The 17,772-nt window shown below is 36.0% G+C and overlaps 2 protein-coding genes across 2 annotated transcripts; one reads left to right on the plus strand and one right to left on the minus strand.

Annotated features, from left to right (window-relative positions):
• Positions 1 to 145: 145 nt before the first annotated feature.
• On the plus strand, positions 146 to 8,895 carry LOC128224172 (peptidyl-prolyl cis-trans isomerase-like 3). Its single transcript, XM_052933915.1, has 6 exons — positions 146 to 213; positions 1,521 to 1,595; positions 1,808 to 1,901; positions 6,599 to 6,666; positions 7,543 to 7,661; positions 8,273 to 8,895. Exons 1-6 carry the CDS (start codon positions 211 to 213, stop codon positions 8,418 to 8,420), a joined length of 507 nt encoding a protein of 168 aa, XP_052789875.1. The 5' UTR covers positions 146 to 210; the 3' UTR covers positions 8,421 to 8,895.
• Positions 8,896 to 12,536: 3,641 nt separating this feature from the next.
• Positions 12,537 to 17,632, minus strand: LOC128223480 (40S ribosomal protein S18; the record flags this gene model as incomplete). Its single annotated transcript, XM_052932760.1, has 5 exons — positions 12,537 to 12,651; positions 13,302 to 13,393; positions 14,075 to 14,176; positions 14,629 to 14,715; positions 17,528 to 17,632. Coding segments are annotated over 5 exons (462 nt in total), but the record flags the coding sequence as incomplete, so codon positions are not given.
• Positions 17,633 to 17,772: the final 140 nt, after the last annotated feature.

Genomic DNA, 17,772 nt, shown 5'->3' on the forward strand with positions numbered 1-17,772 from the left:
TTTTAAACATGATTCAATCATATTAATACATTATATATTTCATATGTAAAATAGTTCTAAAACAACTGACAACATTTCATTCTTTGCCATTATGTATAAATAAAAATACGATAATAATTCGTTTGCTTAAAATTATATGTTTACTTTCAGTTTTGGTTTGTAGTCGGTCAGTTTTATTTTCACATTGGTGATCAGCAAACACTGACAAACATGGTGAGTTTCCTCGTTGAAAATGTATTAACACAACAAATGGTTACAACAATGTACTTGTATTTCTCTGAATATTCACAGAAAATGTAAGAAGGAGTGTCACTTGGAATTTTGAGACATAGCATTATTAGTATGTAGTATACTGTACATGATACAAATTCATTATGATTTATGATATAAGTGTGTCTGCCATACACCATGTCTGAACTGTTCTCTTACATTATCATGCACCAAATGGTTTCTCTACATGTGGTTCCACAAGTAATAGATACAGTACAAGTTTTTCTTCAAAAGTGTCCTCTTTCAGACGTAGGAAGCCGTTTCCCTAGGACGCTAACACCAATTTTGTCTGACGCAAAGCCGAGGATAAAATTGGTGTTTGTCCTAGCTAAACGGTTTATTACATCTGTAAGAAGACATTTTTACAGAAAAAACATGTAACTGCATCTGGCTTATACGATGATTAGAGTATTGCATATATTATGCACCAGTGAATTGTATCCACGCCCCCCCAAGCTCTGGTCCAGCCAAGCCCGCGTAAAATCCCCGCCCTGCGAAGAAGAACTGATGGTAAAATCCCCACACCCAAGGGACAAAAAGGTAAGGCCCTTCCCCGCTATATTAAGCACGAAGAAAATCACCGGATTCACCCGGCACTGTCGGGCCATCGGGAAGGTAAAAACACGGCCAATTTTCCCCCAGCTACCCCCAGTAAACCCCTGAACCTTGGGGGGCCATGGTTACAATTGACTGGTGCATTAGTGAGCAAATAAATGCATTAACAGTGTTCTCAATAAGAACCGGCTACCACCAAAATGGCAATAGGGCCGGTTCAAATTTGGAAAACTAAATGAATTTTCAGTAGAATAAGAAGAAGCTGGTCGTTTACTTTACTATTTGAGACGGTTCAACCAAATCTTATTGAGAACCCTGCATTAATAAATAAATACAGATTTATAAATAGAAAGATTTTTCTGAAAGATAAACATTAGATTATTATTATGGCCTTTCTAAATACAAAGTATCAGCTAGTGGGATTACTCATAATTCTTGTGCATGGTCCGCTTACAACAGTAAGAAGACACTTTTTCAATAGCTCTGCTTGGGGTATAGTCGTATAACCTATGATATACATTTAAAGTGTTAATATCGAATAAATATACATAATATGTGTATAAATGCATACAAATTAAACCTTAAATTCTGGAAGTAAAAAGGTGAAGTCAAAGACTTTCAAAAGAGCAGATACATGTATTTTAGTATGTATGGTTTAATACTTGGTAATTTATTGCTAATATGTTTATTTTTAGTCTGTCACTTTGAATACTGATGTCGGAGAGATTAAGATTGAGTTGTTTTGTGAACAGGTTCCCATTGCGTGTGAGGTAATTATTTGAAGAATAGTACATTTCATAGAACATAAGACCATCATGATGTCAAACTAGTATAGCCTGAAATAGTTATTCATTGTACTTTAAGGTTTTACACTTACATTTGTCAAGTTAAAGTTTATCATGTATGACGTGATCTAAAATAATGTGTATATCTGTAATGCTTGCATAAAATTGTAATTGTTAAGTTCTAACGTTTACTTCAGAACTTCCTGGCGCTATGTGCGAGCGACTATTACAACAATTGCCTGTTCCACAGGAACATCAAGGGCTTCATGGTGCAGACAGGGGACCCTGCAGGTAGTCTAGATAGTTGCATGACTGTGGGCCCTACATGTAGTCTAGATAGTTGCATGATTTTGGACCCTACCTGTAGTCTAGATAGTTACATAACTTGGAACACTACATGTTGTCTAGATAGTTACACGACATTGGACCCTACAGGAAGTCTTGATTGTTACACGACATGGGACCCTACATTTCGTCTAGATAGTTATATGACTGTGGACCCTAGATGTAGTTTAGGTAGTTGCATGACTTTGGACCCTACCTGTAGTCTAGATAGTTACATTACTTGGAACACTACATGTTGGCTAGATAGTTACATGATATTAGACCCTACTGGTAGGCTAGATAGTTACATGATTGGGGACACTACATGCAGTCTAGAGAGTTACATAACTTGGAACATTACATGAAGTCTAGATAGTTACATGACATTGATCCCTACAGGAAGTCTTGATAGTTACACGACACTGGACCCTACATTTTGTCTAGATAGTTACATGACTGTGGGCCCTAGATTAGTCTAGATAGTTACATGACCATGGGACACTACATGTAGTCTAGAAAGTTACATGACCATGGGACACTACATGTAGTCTAGATAGTTACATTACCATGGGCCCTACATGTAGTCTAGATAGTTACATGACCGTGGGACACTACATGTAGTCTAGATAGTTACATGACCATGGGCCCTACATGTAGTCTAGATAGTTACATGACTGTGGGACACTACATGAAGTCTAGATAGTTACATGACCGTGGGCCCTACATTTAGTCCAGATAGTTACATGACCGAGGGAAATAAATGAAGTATAGATAGTTACATGACCGTGGGCCCTACATGTAGTCTAGATAGTTACATGACTATGGTACACTACATGAAGTCTAGATAGTTACATGACATTGATCCCTACAGGAAGTCTTGATAGTTACACGACACTGGACCCTACATTTTGTCTAGATAGTTACATGACTGTGGGCCCTAGATTAGTCTAGATAGTTACATGACCATGGGACACTACATGTAGTCTAGAAAGTTACATGACCATGGGACACTACATGTAGTCTAGATAGTTACATTACCATGGGCCCTACATGTAGTCTAGATAGTTACATGACCGTGGGACACTACATGTAGTCTAGATAGTTACATGACCGTGGGCCATACATGTAGTCTAGATAGTTACATGACCGTGGGACACTACATGAAGTCTAGATAGTTACATGACCGTGGGCCCTACATTTAGTCCAGATAGTTACATGACCGAGGGAAATAAATGAAGTATAGATAGTTACATGACCGTGGGCCCTACATGTAGTCTAGATAGTTACATGACTGTGGGACACTACATGAAGTCTAGATAGTTACATGACCGTGGGCCCTACATGTAGTCCAGATAGTTACATGACTATGGTACACTACATGAAGTCTAGATAGTTACATGACCGTGGGCCCTACATTTAGTCCAGATAGTTACATGACCGAGGGAAATAAATGAAGTATAGATAGTTACATGAACGTGGGACAATACATGAAGTCTAGATAGTTACATGACCGTGGGGGCTACAGGTAGTCTAGATAGTTACATGACGTAGGACCCTACAGGTAGTCTAGATAGTTACATGACGTAGGACCCTACAGGTAGTCTAGATAGTTACATGACGTAGGACCTTACAGGTAGTCTAGATAGTTACATGACGTAGGACCCTACAGGTAGTCTAGATAGTTACATGACTGGGGACACTACATTTAGTCTAGATAATTACATTGATGGGAATTCTACATATTATTTAGATAGTTACATGACCGTGGGACACTACATGAAGTCTAGATAGTTACATGACCGTGGGACACTACATGAAGTCTAGATAGTTACATGACCGTGGGACACTACATGAAGTCTAGATAGTTACATGACCGTGGGACACTACATGAAGGCTAGATAGTTACATGACCGTGGGACACTACATGAAGTCTAGATAGTTACATGACCGTGGGACACTACATGAAATCTAGATAGATACATGACCGTGGGACACTACATGAAGTCTAGATAGTTACATGACCGTGGGCCAAACATGTAGTCTAGATAGTTACATGACCGTGGGCCATACATGAAGTCTAGATAGTTACATGACCGTGGGCCCTACATTTAGTCCAGATAGTTACATGACCGAGGGAAATAAATGAAGTATAGATAGTTACATGACCGTGGGACACTACATGAAGTCTAGATAGTTACATGACGTAGGACCTTACAGGTAGTCTAGATAGTTACATGACGTAGGACCCTACAGGTAGTCTAGATAGTTACATGACGTAGGACACTACAGGTAGTCTAGATAGTTACATGACCGTGGGTCCTACAGGACCCTGAATGTTGTCTAGATAGTTACATGACTGGGGACACTACATTTAGTCTAGATAATTACATTGATGGGAATTCTACATATTATTTGGATATTTACATGGCATGGGACCCTACCCGTAGGCTAGATAGTTACATGACCGTGGGACACTACATGAAGTCTAGATAGTTACATGACCGTGGGACACTACATGAAGTCTAGATAGTTGCATGACCGTGGGACACTACATGAAGTCTAGATAGTTACATGACTGTGGGACACTACATGTAGTCTAGATAGTTACATGACCGTGGGACACTACATGAAGTCTAGATAGTTACATGACCGTGGGACACTACATGTAGTCTAGATAGTTACATGACCGTGGGACACTACATGTAGTCTAGATAGTTACATGACCGTGGGACACTACATGTAGTCTAGATAGTGACATGACTGTGGGACACTACATGTAGTCTAGATAGTGACATGACTGTGGGACACTACATGAAGTCTAGATAGTTACATGACCGTGGGACACTACATGAAGGCTAGATAGATGCATGATTTTGGACCCTACCTGTAGTCTAGATAGTTACATAACTTGGAACACTACATGTTGTCTAGATAGTTACACGACATTGGACCCTACAGGAAGTCTTGATAGTTACATGACATGGGACCCTACATTTCGTTTAGATAGTTATATGACTGTGGGCCCTAGATGTAGTTTAGGTAGTTGCATGACTTTGGACCCTACCTTTAGTCTAGATAGTTACATTACTTGGAACACTACATGTTGTCTAGATAGTTACATTACTTGGAACACTACATGTTGGCTAGATAGTTACATGATTGGGGACACTACATGCAGTCTAGAGAGTTACATAACTTGGAACACTACATGAAGTCTAGATAGTTACATGACCGTGGGACACTACATGAAATCTAGATAGTTACATGACTGTGGGACACTACATGAAGTCTAGATAGTTACATGACCGTGGGACACTACATGAAGTCTAGATAGTTACATGACTGTGGGACACTACATGTAGTCTAGATAGTGACATGACTGTGGGACACTACATGAAGTCTAGATAGTTACATGATTGGGGACACTACATGAAGGCTAGATAGTTACATGACCGTGGGACACTACATGAAGTCTAGATAGTTACATGACCGTGGGACACTACATGTAGTCTAGATAGTTACATGACTGTGGGACACTACATGAAGTCTAGATAGTTACATGACCGTGGGACACTACATGAAGTCTAGATAGTTACATGACCGTGGGCTGTTCATGTAGTCTAGATAGTGACATGACTGTGGGACACTACATGTAGTCTAGATAGTTACATGACCGTGGGACACTACATGAAGTCTAGATAGTTACATGACTGTGGGACACTACATGAAGTCTTGATAGCTACATGACCGTGGGCCCTAAATATACACATATAGAGAAATACACATGTATGTAGAAATACACATGTAGAGAAATACACATGTAGTAAATACACATGTATGTAAAAATACATGTATGTAGAAATACATATGTATGTAGAAATACACATGTAAAGAAATACACATGTAGAGAAAAACACATATGGATGAAATACACATGTATGTAGAAATACACATGTATGTGGAAATATACATATATGTAGAAATACACATGTATGTAGAAATACACATGTTTGTAAAAATACACATGTATGTAGAAAAACACAAGTAGAGAAAAACACATAGATGAAACACACTTGTAAGTAGAAATACACATGTATGTGGAAATATACACATGTATACCTGAAAATACACATATAGAGACATAGACATGTATTTAAAATACACATGTATTTAAAATACACATGTAGAGAAATTTCACATGTAGAGAAATACACATGTATGTGGAAATACACATCTAGAGAAATACACTGAAAGAGAGGTACACACATGTTGACAGTGAAGGTTCAAGATTGTGATCACAAAAAATGGTCAATGGGGTCCAATTTCGTGCTGAAATCTTTTTTAATATTTGTTTCTTAAAAATTCAGATAGTCTTTTTTTATGTTTGTATAAATGTATATATTATGGCGTTTAAAATTGGGCCAAATTCATAATCTAACTGATTAAAAAACACTGTGAGGTGCAGGCCGTATTCAACAGTATTGAACATTTTATAAGAAATAATACCATTATTGTGTATGAAATCAAGCTAGATATCAGTTATTGAAATTGTATTTTGTCAGTGTTGTATTCATTATTGCAGTTAATAACCTCTTATAAATTAGGTCTACCTCCTTATTTAATCCTAAATTATCTATCTCCGTTCAATGGCTTTGTTGTTACAGGCACAGGTAAAGGGGGTTCAAGCATCTGGGGCCGGAAGTTTGAGGATGAACTCAGGGATGGACTTAAGGTAGGGCATATATATAAGGAGTACTCTACATGTAGTTCTGGTCCAGTAATCTTAAAACCTACTGAGTCATTTCTTCACTTAAGTGGATTTTCGTCCAAAAAAATATTGTCAAATTAACAGAAAAAAATATGTGTTTTTAAAAACTACAAAATTAATAAAAAATAAATTATTTTAAATTAATAACATCTTATGACCAGTGAGATGCTTAGGAAACTTAGGAAAATGACTTTAGTTAGGAAATGACTTAAGATGTTTTATGAGTACCAGCTCAGCTTTTTTATAGGTTAAGCTTCAATATTGGCCTGCACTCTGAAACTTGGCATAGATGTCTTTAACATCCTTATGCTTAATATTTACTTATGTTACACCCTCAGGCAGAAATATATCTTGAGTTATGCCCCTTGAGCAATAATGAAAAAAGTTGTTTGTCTTTTTCGTTAAAAGAAATTGTCATAGCCATGATGTTGATGTTACCATCCTCAGCAGTATCTGTGTGGGCTTACATAAACCATGGCCTTTAAACTGAAATATTCAAATGAAACAAGTAAACATGTAACCAGGGAAAGTATGTAATCTTTTAAAGACCCATAACTCTGGCTTTTATAATTGTTAAGTTATGCCCCTTTTCAGCTATAAATAGATGAGAGTTGGCAATGGCTTGTGTTGCTCTTGTTATACAAATATATGGCATACCTTGAACACAGCTTTTGTCAAAATTAGTTAGACTTGTAAGGATATGCTATAAATGAAAAGATTCTCAAAACTAAAAATGATATTACATTTAATGTACATTTATAACAGAATTTAATTAGTCACACACTCACACACACACCCTTTAGTGTGTTCAATAAACACTTTTTTCTTATTATTATTTAGCACAGTGTACGTGGTGTAGTTTCCATGGCAAACAATGGGCCAGACACGAATGGGTCACAATTCTTCATCACTTACGGAAAGCAACCACATCTGGATATGAAGTACACTGTGATAGGAAAGTAAGTGCCAAGGGTAGGGTTAGGGTTGTGTAAGAGTTAATAGGAGTATGGACAGTGGTCAAAATTTGCACTAGCCAGGCTTGTTTGAACTTGACATTTTATAATTATGACGGGTTCAGTACTGTTCAAACCTTGGCAGGATTAAGGTTTTTATTGTCAACATTTCTAATATAATAGTTGTGGAGAGTAGATCTTGGACACTAATTCTTTTTGGAAAATAAATAATGCATCACAAACAGATATTTTATTTTCACTATGCCCCGATATAAAAATTTCCAAAAAAGGGGAAACCCTTCATTGTCTGAGATCTGTGTACTACTACAGCCCAACAGGTGTGAAGAAATACATACATTAGCGTAAATCAGGTCTAGGTGAGCTAAAAAAAAGAACAAGAGCACTGCAACAAGAACACCATTGCTTGTCTGGTGTATCTCACTTGTCATACAGTTTAATTTCTCGATTATGTCACAAAGACTTTGTTCTCATGCTTCCTTGTAATAAAAAACACTAATTAATATATTTTAATTTGACTTTGAAGTAGAAACTTAAAGTTAGGAAATGGTACATACCCTTTATAATAAAATACTGAAAATACTTCTGGTATTTTTCAGAGTAATAGATGGTTTTGACTCACTGGATGAGTTGGAGAAACTGCCTGTCAATGAGAAACATCGGCCAGAACGAGAGGTGCGCATACGAACTGTCACAGTACACGCCAACCCCATAGCTGAGAAAGACTTTAAGCCCGATGGGCTCTGATAATGGGTGAACATTAGCAAGAGGAAACTGTGTATATTACAAAGTGAAGTGTCGTCATGATAGACTAGTGGATGATAGCACCAACAAGGATACATGTTATGAAAATGAAACAAACAACTGTGATTGTTTGTAAGAATATAGTTTACCTAACAATCAGAAAAGGTCAAGATACCGGTAGCGTGTTGTTAAAATATGGCATCAACAAATGATGCATGTTACTAAAAGGACAAGAAGTCTGTGCTTTGCTTGACATTTGTAGGCATGTGACTAAGAACAGATTGAGATAAATTGTAAAAAGTTGACTAAAATTAGCCAAGTACCTGTATACACTGGCATAATAGCACATAAGTATACATGTACACTATAGACAAAAACTACAACAACTGTTTACATAGTATCAAGGCAGTCTGTGTTAAGGGCTTGTGATGATATTTTTAAATATTGAAACTTTTAATACATAGCAAAACTGTTTTCACATCAATCTATCTGTTGATGCCTGAAAGAGCAATGATAGGAATGATTATACCTCAACAAAACTAAGTTGCCCTTTTTAGACAGAGTTATTGCCCCTTTTAAACATAGAATTTGCCAAATTTACTGTTTACAGAATGTAACTTATGAAAGGTTTCAAGGATTTAAATAATTTTTGATACACATGAAATACAGGTCGAGTTTGACTGGTTACAAACCACTTATTTATTATGGAGTTATGTTCCCTTTTCAACTTAAAAAAAAAAAATGGTGTCTGAACAAAAGGTGTTCCTTTTGAAAGAAATAGTTACCAATCTATGTGGAGATATTCGCAACTCCTGTAACAGCTTTAGTTAATGGCAGCATTGGCAGACGGGCTTGTGCAAACAGTAACTTAAGTAGTTGTGAACTTTTCCATTGTGTTTTTGTTACTTTAAGACACTTGCTAAGTGTTAGTGGCATCATGGTCAGAATACAAAAAATAATTTTAAACTGAAACATCAAACTGTCTCATGTAACTCCTTAACCCTGTCCAAAGTGCTGTATTTCTTTTTGCTAATGAATTTACTTTTCATCAGAACTTTTGGATGGAAGTGAATGAAACTACATTTGTTACTTGTGTGTCAACCTTACACAGAACAACTCTGACCCTAATTTCCTCCCTTGACAATTGTTTGAAAATTATTCAGGGCATGAATGATTATTTGTCTGAGTGGTTTATGGTAATACATGTCTGTATTTGTACCCATTTGAAGAACTAATCCATTTGTCCATAGGTTGCCTCCCTTTCATACCTATTATGTTTCGACTATTCCAATCTTACATAATATGTGTACATGTACATGAATAAATACAAAAAAAAAAAATGTGAAAATGATTAGAACCACTGAGCAACAATTATATTTTTCCATACATGCCATAATTCTTGAGACCTCCCTAGAGGATGTTGTTTAGATCTCTCGACTTGATTCAAAATATTTTGAGGACTAAATCATAAAAATATGATCTAGAACTATTGCCTGTATTATATGAAACACTTTCTCAACGCAGCTCAAACCAGTTCTTGACACCCTAGAGTACTGAAATTGACAATGTTGTCAAGCTTGAGAAGTCAAGTTTCAGCCCTGTCCAGCAGATCTGGACATACAGACAACCCAGTACCGACATTGATGTCCAGGTTAACAAAACCAAGTTCCAGCCCTGACTAGCAGATCTGGACATCAGACACCCCACAATACCAAATGACATTGGTGTCCAGCTTGACAACACCTAGTTTCAGCTCTGACTAGTATATCTTTGACATACAGACATTCGACAGTACCGACACCGGCATTGATGTTCAACTTAACACTAGAACTCCGCGAGTTGGATGTGTCACCTGTTGAATTATTTACTGTCGACATTATAGCTGTTGGAATGACATTTTATTCATTTATAGACAGTGATGTTGCCATTTAAATTTCAGGTGTAGGTGGCATTTGAACTGAAGGTAGAAACGTTAAGTCAGACAAAAATTAACAACGAAAATAACAAAGGGCTATAAGTCTCAAATATGGAAGCAAGAGTTACGATTCTTGTGCACTGCACTTGCCTTCAATGAGATATATCTACCTATTAAGTTTCAAGTTGATACATTTTATAATTTAGGATATATGCCCCTGACAAAATTTAAGCTTGAAAATTAAAAAGGGCAACAACTCTTTACATATAGATGCAAGAGTTACGGTTCTTGTGCACTGCACTTGCCCTCAATGAGATCTATCTACATATCTAATTTCAAGTTGATACCACTAATAGTTTACAAGTTATCCTGGACAAAACTTTAAGCATGAAAATTAACAAAGGGCAGTAACTCTGAAAATAGGGAAGCAAGAGTAACAGTTCTTGTGCTCTGCACTTGCCCTCAACGAGATCTATCTACATATGAAATTTCAAGTTGATACCACTTAATAGTTTATTCGATATGCCCTGGACAAGTGAAAACGGGATGTGACCGCCGCCACAGCCAAAAGTAACCCCTATGTCGCCTTTTCAGGCGACACAAAAACCAGGTTCTAGCCCCGACCAGCAGATCTTGACATACAGACACCCCACAGAATTGACACTGACATCGATGTCAACTTGACAAGACCAAGGTTCAGCTCGGACCAGTAGATATTGACACCATGCAGTAGCCACACTGATATTGATGTCCAGCTTGACAAGACGCAAGTTCCAGCTCTGACCAGCAAATCTTGACATACAGACACACACAGTTTCAACACTGACATTGATGTCCAGCGTGACAAGACCCAAGTTTCAGTGCCAAGCAGCAGATCTCTACATAGACACCCTTCAGTACTGATACTGATGACCAACTTGACAAGATCGAGTTTAAGCTCCGAGCAGCAGATCCCCACCTATACAGTAATGACATTGATGTCAAGCTTGACAAAAAATCTGTATATTCTGAAAGATCTTGGGCATCTATAATTATCACCATGATTCAAGATCCATCTATAATTTTAAACTGCCGGTCGAACTTGACTTTAACTCTGCTTAATGTATTCCAGTTACAACCCAGTGTAATGGAGGGTTAATTCATTGTCAGATCACCATGTCAACAAGTTTAGTGTTAAAGCTGCACTCTCACAGATTGAAGTTTTTGACATTTTTTTTTTTTTGTCGTTGAAAGAGCCATTTTTGTGAAAATCCATGAAAGCCAGTTGTAAATGTCTGCTGACAAAAAATCAGATCGCAGATTATATTTAAGTTCAAAAATTGATATTTTATTCATTTGTCTTAAACAGTAACGGTTTAAGCCATAAAACATTAATTTTCGATTTAAACATGAAAATGTACAGCCGGATTTTTTTGTCAGCAATCTTATATCATTGGTTTGCAGATTTTTACGCCAGAATTTCCTCTTTCCAAGACAAAAATTAAAAAAGTTGTTAAAATGGTCATTCTGTGAGAGTGCAGCTTTAAAACATGGTCATAGCCAGGTCAACAAACATTCATACTGGCTTTTTGATTAGAACAATTCTTATTCTTTTGAAATTCTTGGGAGTAGCAAGGACAGAGCATTCTGATTCAGGTTGTCATTTAAGACTCTTGGGTGAAGTAAAATTTAACAAGGATTTGAGACAGGATGTTTAGCATTGGTCATACATTTGTGTATGCATCAAGATCAACTTTTTCCCTGCAAACTCAACTTGAGAAACCAGCACATGACTCTTATTTAACTAGATCGCCATGCAACAAATGCGCATGGATTTTTTATATAGTCAAATAATTGGCAGAACTCGACATCAGTGTGATTGTCAGTGGTAACGTGTTTGAAATTATAAGTGAATATTGTGAATGCTTGTTATGGCTGATGTGCATATTGTCAGAGATGCAAAGTTGCATGTTATTATCTTCATTATCAAGTACCAGCCAAGGTTAAGGTACATTCATCTACTAAACCCTCAGCATGTACATCTTTTGAAACCAAATTTTCCATTTTAATAGTCATTTGAATGTGATTCAGTATCTATTAATGATAACTTCCTTCATATACTAATTAAATGCAAAAATTTATACTATATCCATTTATCCTAGGTAATGGTTCACCTAAATCACATTTCTAAAAATATATTCAATACAACAAAAACAAGAGCAGGATTTTCTTCGCTTGGTTTATTGTTATTGGTAATGTACAATCTACTTCTTCTTAGATACACCCACAGTTTTACCGGTGTGGCCGGTTGTCTTTGTATGCTGACCTCTCACACGCAGGCTGTAATAAAAACGAAGCAGCATATAAGTCAAGATAGAAAAAGATAGAAATCGCTGAGTATTTCTAAAAATTACAATAGTCATTGACCCTTTTGAATGGTACTTTGATTATATAAATTACCATATAAATATTGTCAAAAGAAAAGATTACTCTCCATACTATTTTCTCCCCACAAAGTTTGATGAAACTGTATGCCTTTTTATTCAGCAAGGTATTTTCATTATTTTCGCTGCCATTGCATAAAACATTTTGCCCAACAAAAAAAATGATATGAATAATATCCTTATATACAAAGTTTCATATAACTAACTTGCATACTCAAAAAGTATTCGCAGGATCGTTTATTTCCAAATATCTATACCTTACACACTATTTCTGTTGAACAGACTTGGGCAGAATTGCCATGGCAACCACATTTGATGCAAAAAATTAAATGGCATGCATTCACGTAATCTCTATTTCATCATACAAAGTAAACTGAATGTAGCTTTAGAACTTTTTTGAGTTGCTTTTTCAATATTTCTGTTGCCAAAGAGTTCTCATTCCAACCTTTATTAAACAATGTGCATTATCTCGAGTTCTTGATAAAAACATGCTGAAATCTCAGCATTATTATTTTCAAATATCTTGTTTAAACCATGTCAACTCACCCCCAGTAGTGTCGCAAGCCTCTGTGTGCACGGATCTTCTTAAGGCGCTCAAGATCTTCACGAAGCTTGTTGTCGAGGGCGTTGGACATGACCTGAAATTCATCCGATAATGAATGTGTGCATCAGTTTATAAATGCGAAGGAAAAATACCCTGCTTTATTTCCAAAATTTATTTGGGCAGTTAAAGCTGCTTGGCAGAATTGAAAAAATACCACAAAAACATTTATTTTAGATGCTGATGCAGTAGCTGCTCTGATTTCAGCATTTAAAGCACATCCAATCATAAGGCATAGTGACACGACTAGCACATAGAAATTAATCCTCAAATTTGTTTGTTGTTAACGCATGTATAGTAAGACCTAAACCGATGATGTTAAATATAGGCTCAATACCTCAGAGGTTCTAACAGTTGACAACTGTCAATCCTGAAAAATAGCCAGGGGTCCATTTCAGTATGAAGGAGTCATGCTCATAGCAGGGTAAATGGGCTAAGACCACTATTTATATTGTTCCCAAGACATTTATATACATTTCAAGGTACTTCCTTGTTTTTGATGCTTAAGTCCAAGCAAACAAACAATCTTTGCAACTGTACAATAGTCTGTAAGTTCTCAATACTGAACTCTTTAAACTATTGATACCTATTAAGGTCAATATACCATGCATCTGTCAAATGACATTTTCTCGCAATTTTATTTAAAACATTAAACTGATTCTTCAGAAAAAAATAAATATATAAATCGTATCCAAATGTATTTCCATTAGTAACAGACCTGTGTGAATTTGCCGTCCTTGACGTCCTTCTGTCTGTTGAGGAACCAGTCGGGAATCTTGTACTGGCGAGGGTTCTGGATGATCGTCATAACTCGCTCAATCTGCAATTGTCACATGGGCATTTTAAAAAAGTATTCAACATAACATATAAAAGCACTATAACCTTACATTTTGTGGGAAAAACATGTGAAACGCTGTCAGGAAAATGAAAACTGTAGGATTTCGAATAAATTTTAAAAGGGGGATACCACTGATTAGCTCTGTTAAATGGAGTGATTGAAGTGATTTGAGGATTGAACGTCAATGCTCATCTTCAATTGTTTTCAAGTTGCAAATTAGAAATAACCACGACTATTCAAGCTAGAGTTAATGGCCTTGCTGTACATGTGCGATTTGCCTTTAGCAAAATTTGTATCAAGTTTTTGCATTACCCTAAAGACAATGACACCAATGCCGGCACAATACCTCCACTTTTTTCTTTGAAAAATTTAAACAGACAGCATTACAAATTTACAATTAAAAGGATACTAGTGTCTGTATTACAACTGTTTACCTCCTCTTCTGTGAGTTCTCCGGCCCTTTTGCTCAGGTCCACGTCGGCCTTCTTACACACAAGGCTGGCGTAGCGACGACCTACACCCTGCAAATTAGACCATTCACTAGTTATTTTCTGTATCCGTAACCCAGTTACTGTTGATGTTCATGCAGCCTTATCTCAGATGGAATTTACTTTCGACTTTCCAGTGGTTATTGTTGCCCTTACACCAAGTAATTTTTTCAAAATAATTTTACTGCCTGTGCCTTTTCAATTGCGAAAATTAGCGCGAAAAGTCCAAAAATTGGAAAAATTGTCACATGGTCATTTCACATATAAAAAAATTATTTTCTGCTTTTACTGAGATTATTATATATTATGTGTGTCCATACAGACTTTTTCTATAACATGGTGATGCAAGACAGCAATTAACAAGCTTGTCTGACTTTACTATCTTATATTAAACATTGATGATTAATATGAATACTGTACTGAGAAATGCATTTTCGAATTCAAAACACTACTCAAGACAACATGTTTGAACTGGTAGTTAATTATGTGTCCGTGTAATTAAAGTCTGTGTATTAAGTTTTGCACTCAAAATCTAATATTGTCATTATTTAGAACAAAATAGTTGAGAACAAAACATTGAGATACTTAAAAAAAACATAAATTTCATTCGACGCTGTGAAACTACTGAATACCATACTTCATTGACTATGGCAAAAATTGTCAGGTTAAACATGTATTTATTTTGCATTACGAAAAACTGAAAGTTAACCGAAAGTGAACTGATAATTAAAACCAGAAGCAGGAAAAGTAACTGTGCGTCCTGCAAAATATTCCTGGCAAAAAAAAAGACTGTAAACAAATATTGGCTATTTTGCGGTTACCTGGACCGGATTTTACCGAATACGAGGACGCATAATATCTGAAAGTTTGCTATCAAAAAATGTATGAAATAAAAATAACTTCAATGAAATGCGAAATTAACTTTGCAGGTTTAAATTGTAAGTAAAAAGAAACTCAGGAAAAAGGGGAAAAATGAATTCAGTTTTTGGGAACAACTGGCGATTTTTTGTGAAAAATGGAGGCTTTTTGGCGAGCGGAAGGAGCCGATATTCGGCCCTAAAATGAGCCGAAAAAATCACTGACACCAGATATATGGTTGAATAATTTCCTGGTCATCAGCAACAAAAATAAAAGTATGATTTAACTTTGGGTTAGTTTTTTTCATGGAAAAAGTCTGTGTTCCAAGTGTGAATGTAATTTAAGGCTCCCACATTTACAGATTTTTGAAAACATGGGACATGCCGTTTAATAAACTTCATAGTAAATACTGCTGGTAACCAAGTGTACAGTATAGTAGAAGTCAACCAACCTGTATCATTGATTCATTGAACAAGTTGTATGGATGAAGAAACAACTGCTTATATTCTAGTCTGTATCCAAATTGGACTTTTTGTTAACCTGTGTATCATACTTAATCTTTGCGCAAATTAATCCAATGTTTTATTTTGATTTCCTGATTGTTCATATGTATGCCATATACACACATTTTGCTGAATGCAATTAATGTTAAACAATATAAAAAAAACATTTATTTGAAAAATTGTGTTCCCTATTCAACTTCAGGAACAAAACCATGAAATCCACATTAATTTGATTAGACGTAACTATTAGTGACTACTTATATGAACATTACTACGGTTTCTAGTTTAAGAGATGCTAATCATCAACCCTGTATTTCCCCAAAAATACGCCAATTCCATCTTCTTCAAATTTAGTGATATGTTGCCACACTTCAGACTGTTTGCCTGACAAATCCACCATCAGTAATTACACATGACACGGAGAATATAGATCATATTTTCACACATTTTTTAATAAGCGACTGTTTCGGTTAAACTTATGTACAAATTTGTAAACATTTATGGCCAAAAAAAAAGAAGATACAAGGCCTTTTACTATTGTAAACATGGGTTATATGGGATAATATACAGTGGAAACTCACTAAACCGGACAAGGTCCGGACTGGGCAAAATTTCCGGTTTAGTGAGGATTCCGGTTTAGTGAGGATTTGATGTACGGAGTAAGTTTACTCAAAATATTAACTGAGTTAACCTTTACGTTTAGACGGAGGTTGAGACATGATTAAAGCACATGCAAAAGTGATAAACATTATTAAACATTTCTGCGTTTTTATAATCATCTTTTTTTTCCAAGTCTTAAAATAAAACAACTCGCGTAATTTAATGCTTGTTAAGTATGTTTGATAGTTTAATTAACGCACCGCTCTAATTTGATTCAATCATAGAAGTCTTTAGATAAAACAACCTTCCAAAATGATCACTTAATAACCGTTTCTAGTTCTTTATTTTCTGCAACAAACAAATTAATGTTTCAATTTTCTTTTCACAAGTTTGATTATCGTTTGATTATCGCGTGGCAGTCAATCCACAGCGCAATCATCATTATCAATTATCGAGTTAACACAACATCACAGGTGCAATATTTAACGACGCACCGGCTGTCAAAACAAAGTGACACGCGATTCGCAAATTCCTAATACACAAAATCAATTTGACAAATTTGAACAAATATACGTCCAGTTTTGTGAGGTAAAATTACGTTGACAACTAACAAATTTTCTCGATTTTTTGTCCGGTTTCTTGAATTCCGAGGTTCCGGTTTTGTAGGGATTATTTGACATTGAAAATAGAAGGGGAAAACCGGGACTCTGAAAAAAGTCCGGTATCCCGAGGAATCCGGTTTTGTGGAGATCCGGTTTAGTGAGCTTCCACTGTACTACCAAATTTGGCATGAAGACTTGATGAACCATTGCCTAAGGCATAATGAAAGTGGTAGACGAATATATAATTCACTCGAAATTATTTTTTTAACAATTTTGTGTTACCTTAATGGCACATAGGGCAAACAAGATGTTGCGCCTGCCATCAATGTTCGTGTTGAGAACACGAAGAATGTGCTGGAACTTCTCAGGAATAACCAACGCCTGCAAAACAGATTTGTATTATAAAAATATTTTTATAATAAATCATGTTTGACATACCAATACAATATCGATGCATTTTATTTAAATTATTCTGCTGCCATCAGCAGATTGTATGAGGCTCACATCTGTGACACCAGGTTTTTAAT

Source organism: Mya arenaria, chromosome 17, assembly GCF_026914265.1.
Source record: "Mya arenaria isolate MELC-2E11 chromosome 17, ASM2691426v1".
NCBI lineage: Eukaryota > Metazoa > Mollusca > Bivalvia > Myida > Myidae > Mya > Mya arenaria.

Bases quoted from the DNA above. Each gene is read 5' to 3' on its own strand.
- LOC128224172 (XM_052933915.1), top strand. The intron at 1,596-1,807 runs GTAATTATTTGA...CGTTTACTTCAG, and splicing joins AGGTTCCCATTGCGTGTGAG to AACTTCCTGGCGCTATGTGC. The intron at 1,902-6,598 runs GTAGTCTAGATA...TTGTTGTTACAG, and splicing joins GCAGACAGGGGACCCTGCAG to GCACAGGTAAAGGGGGTTCA.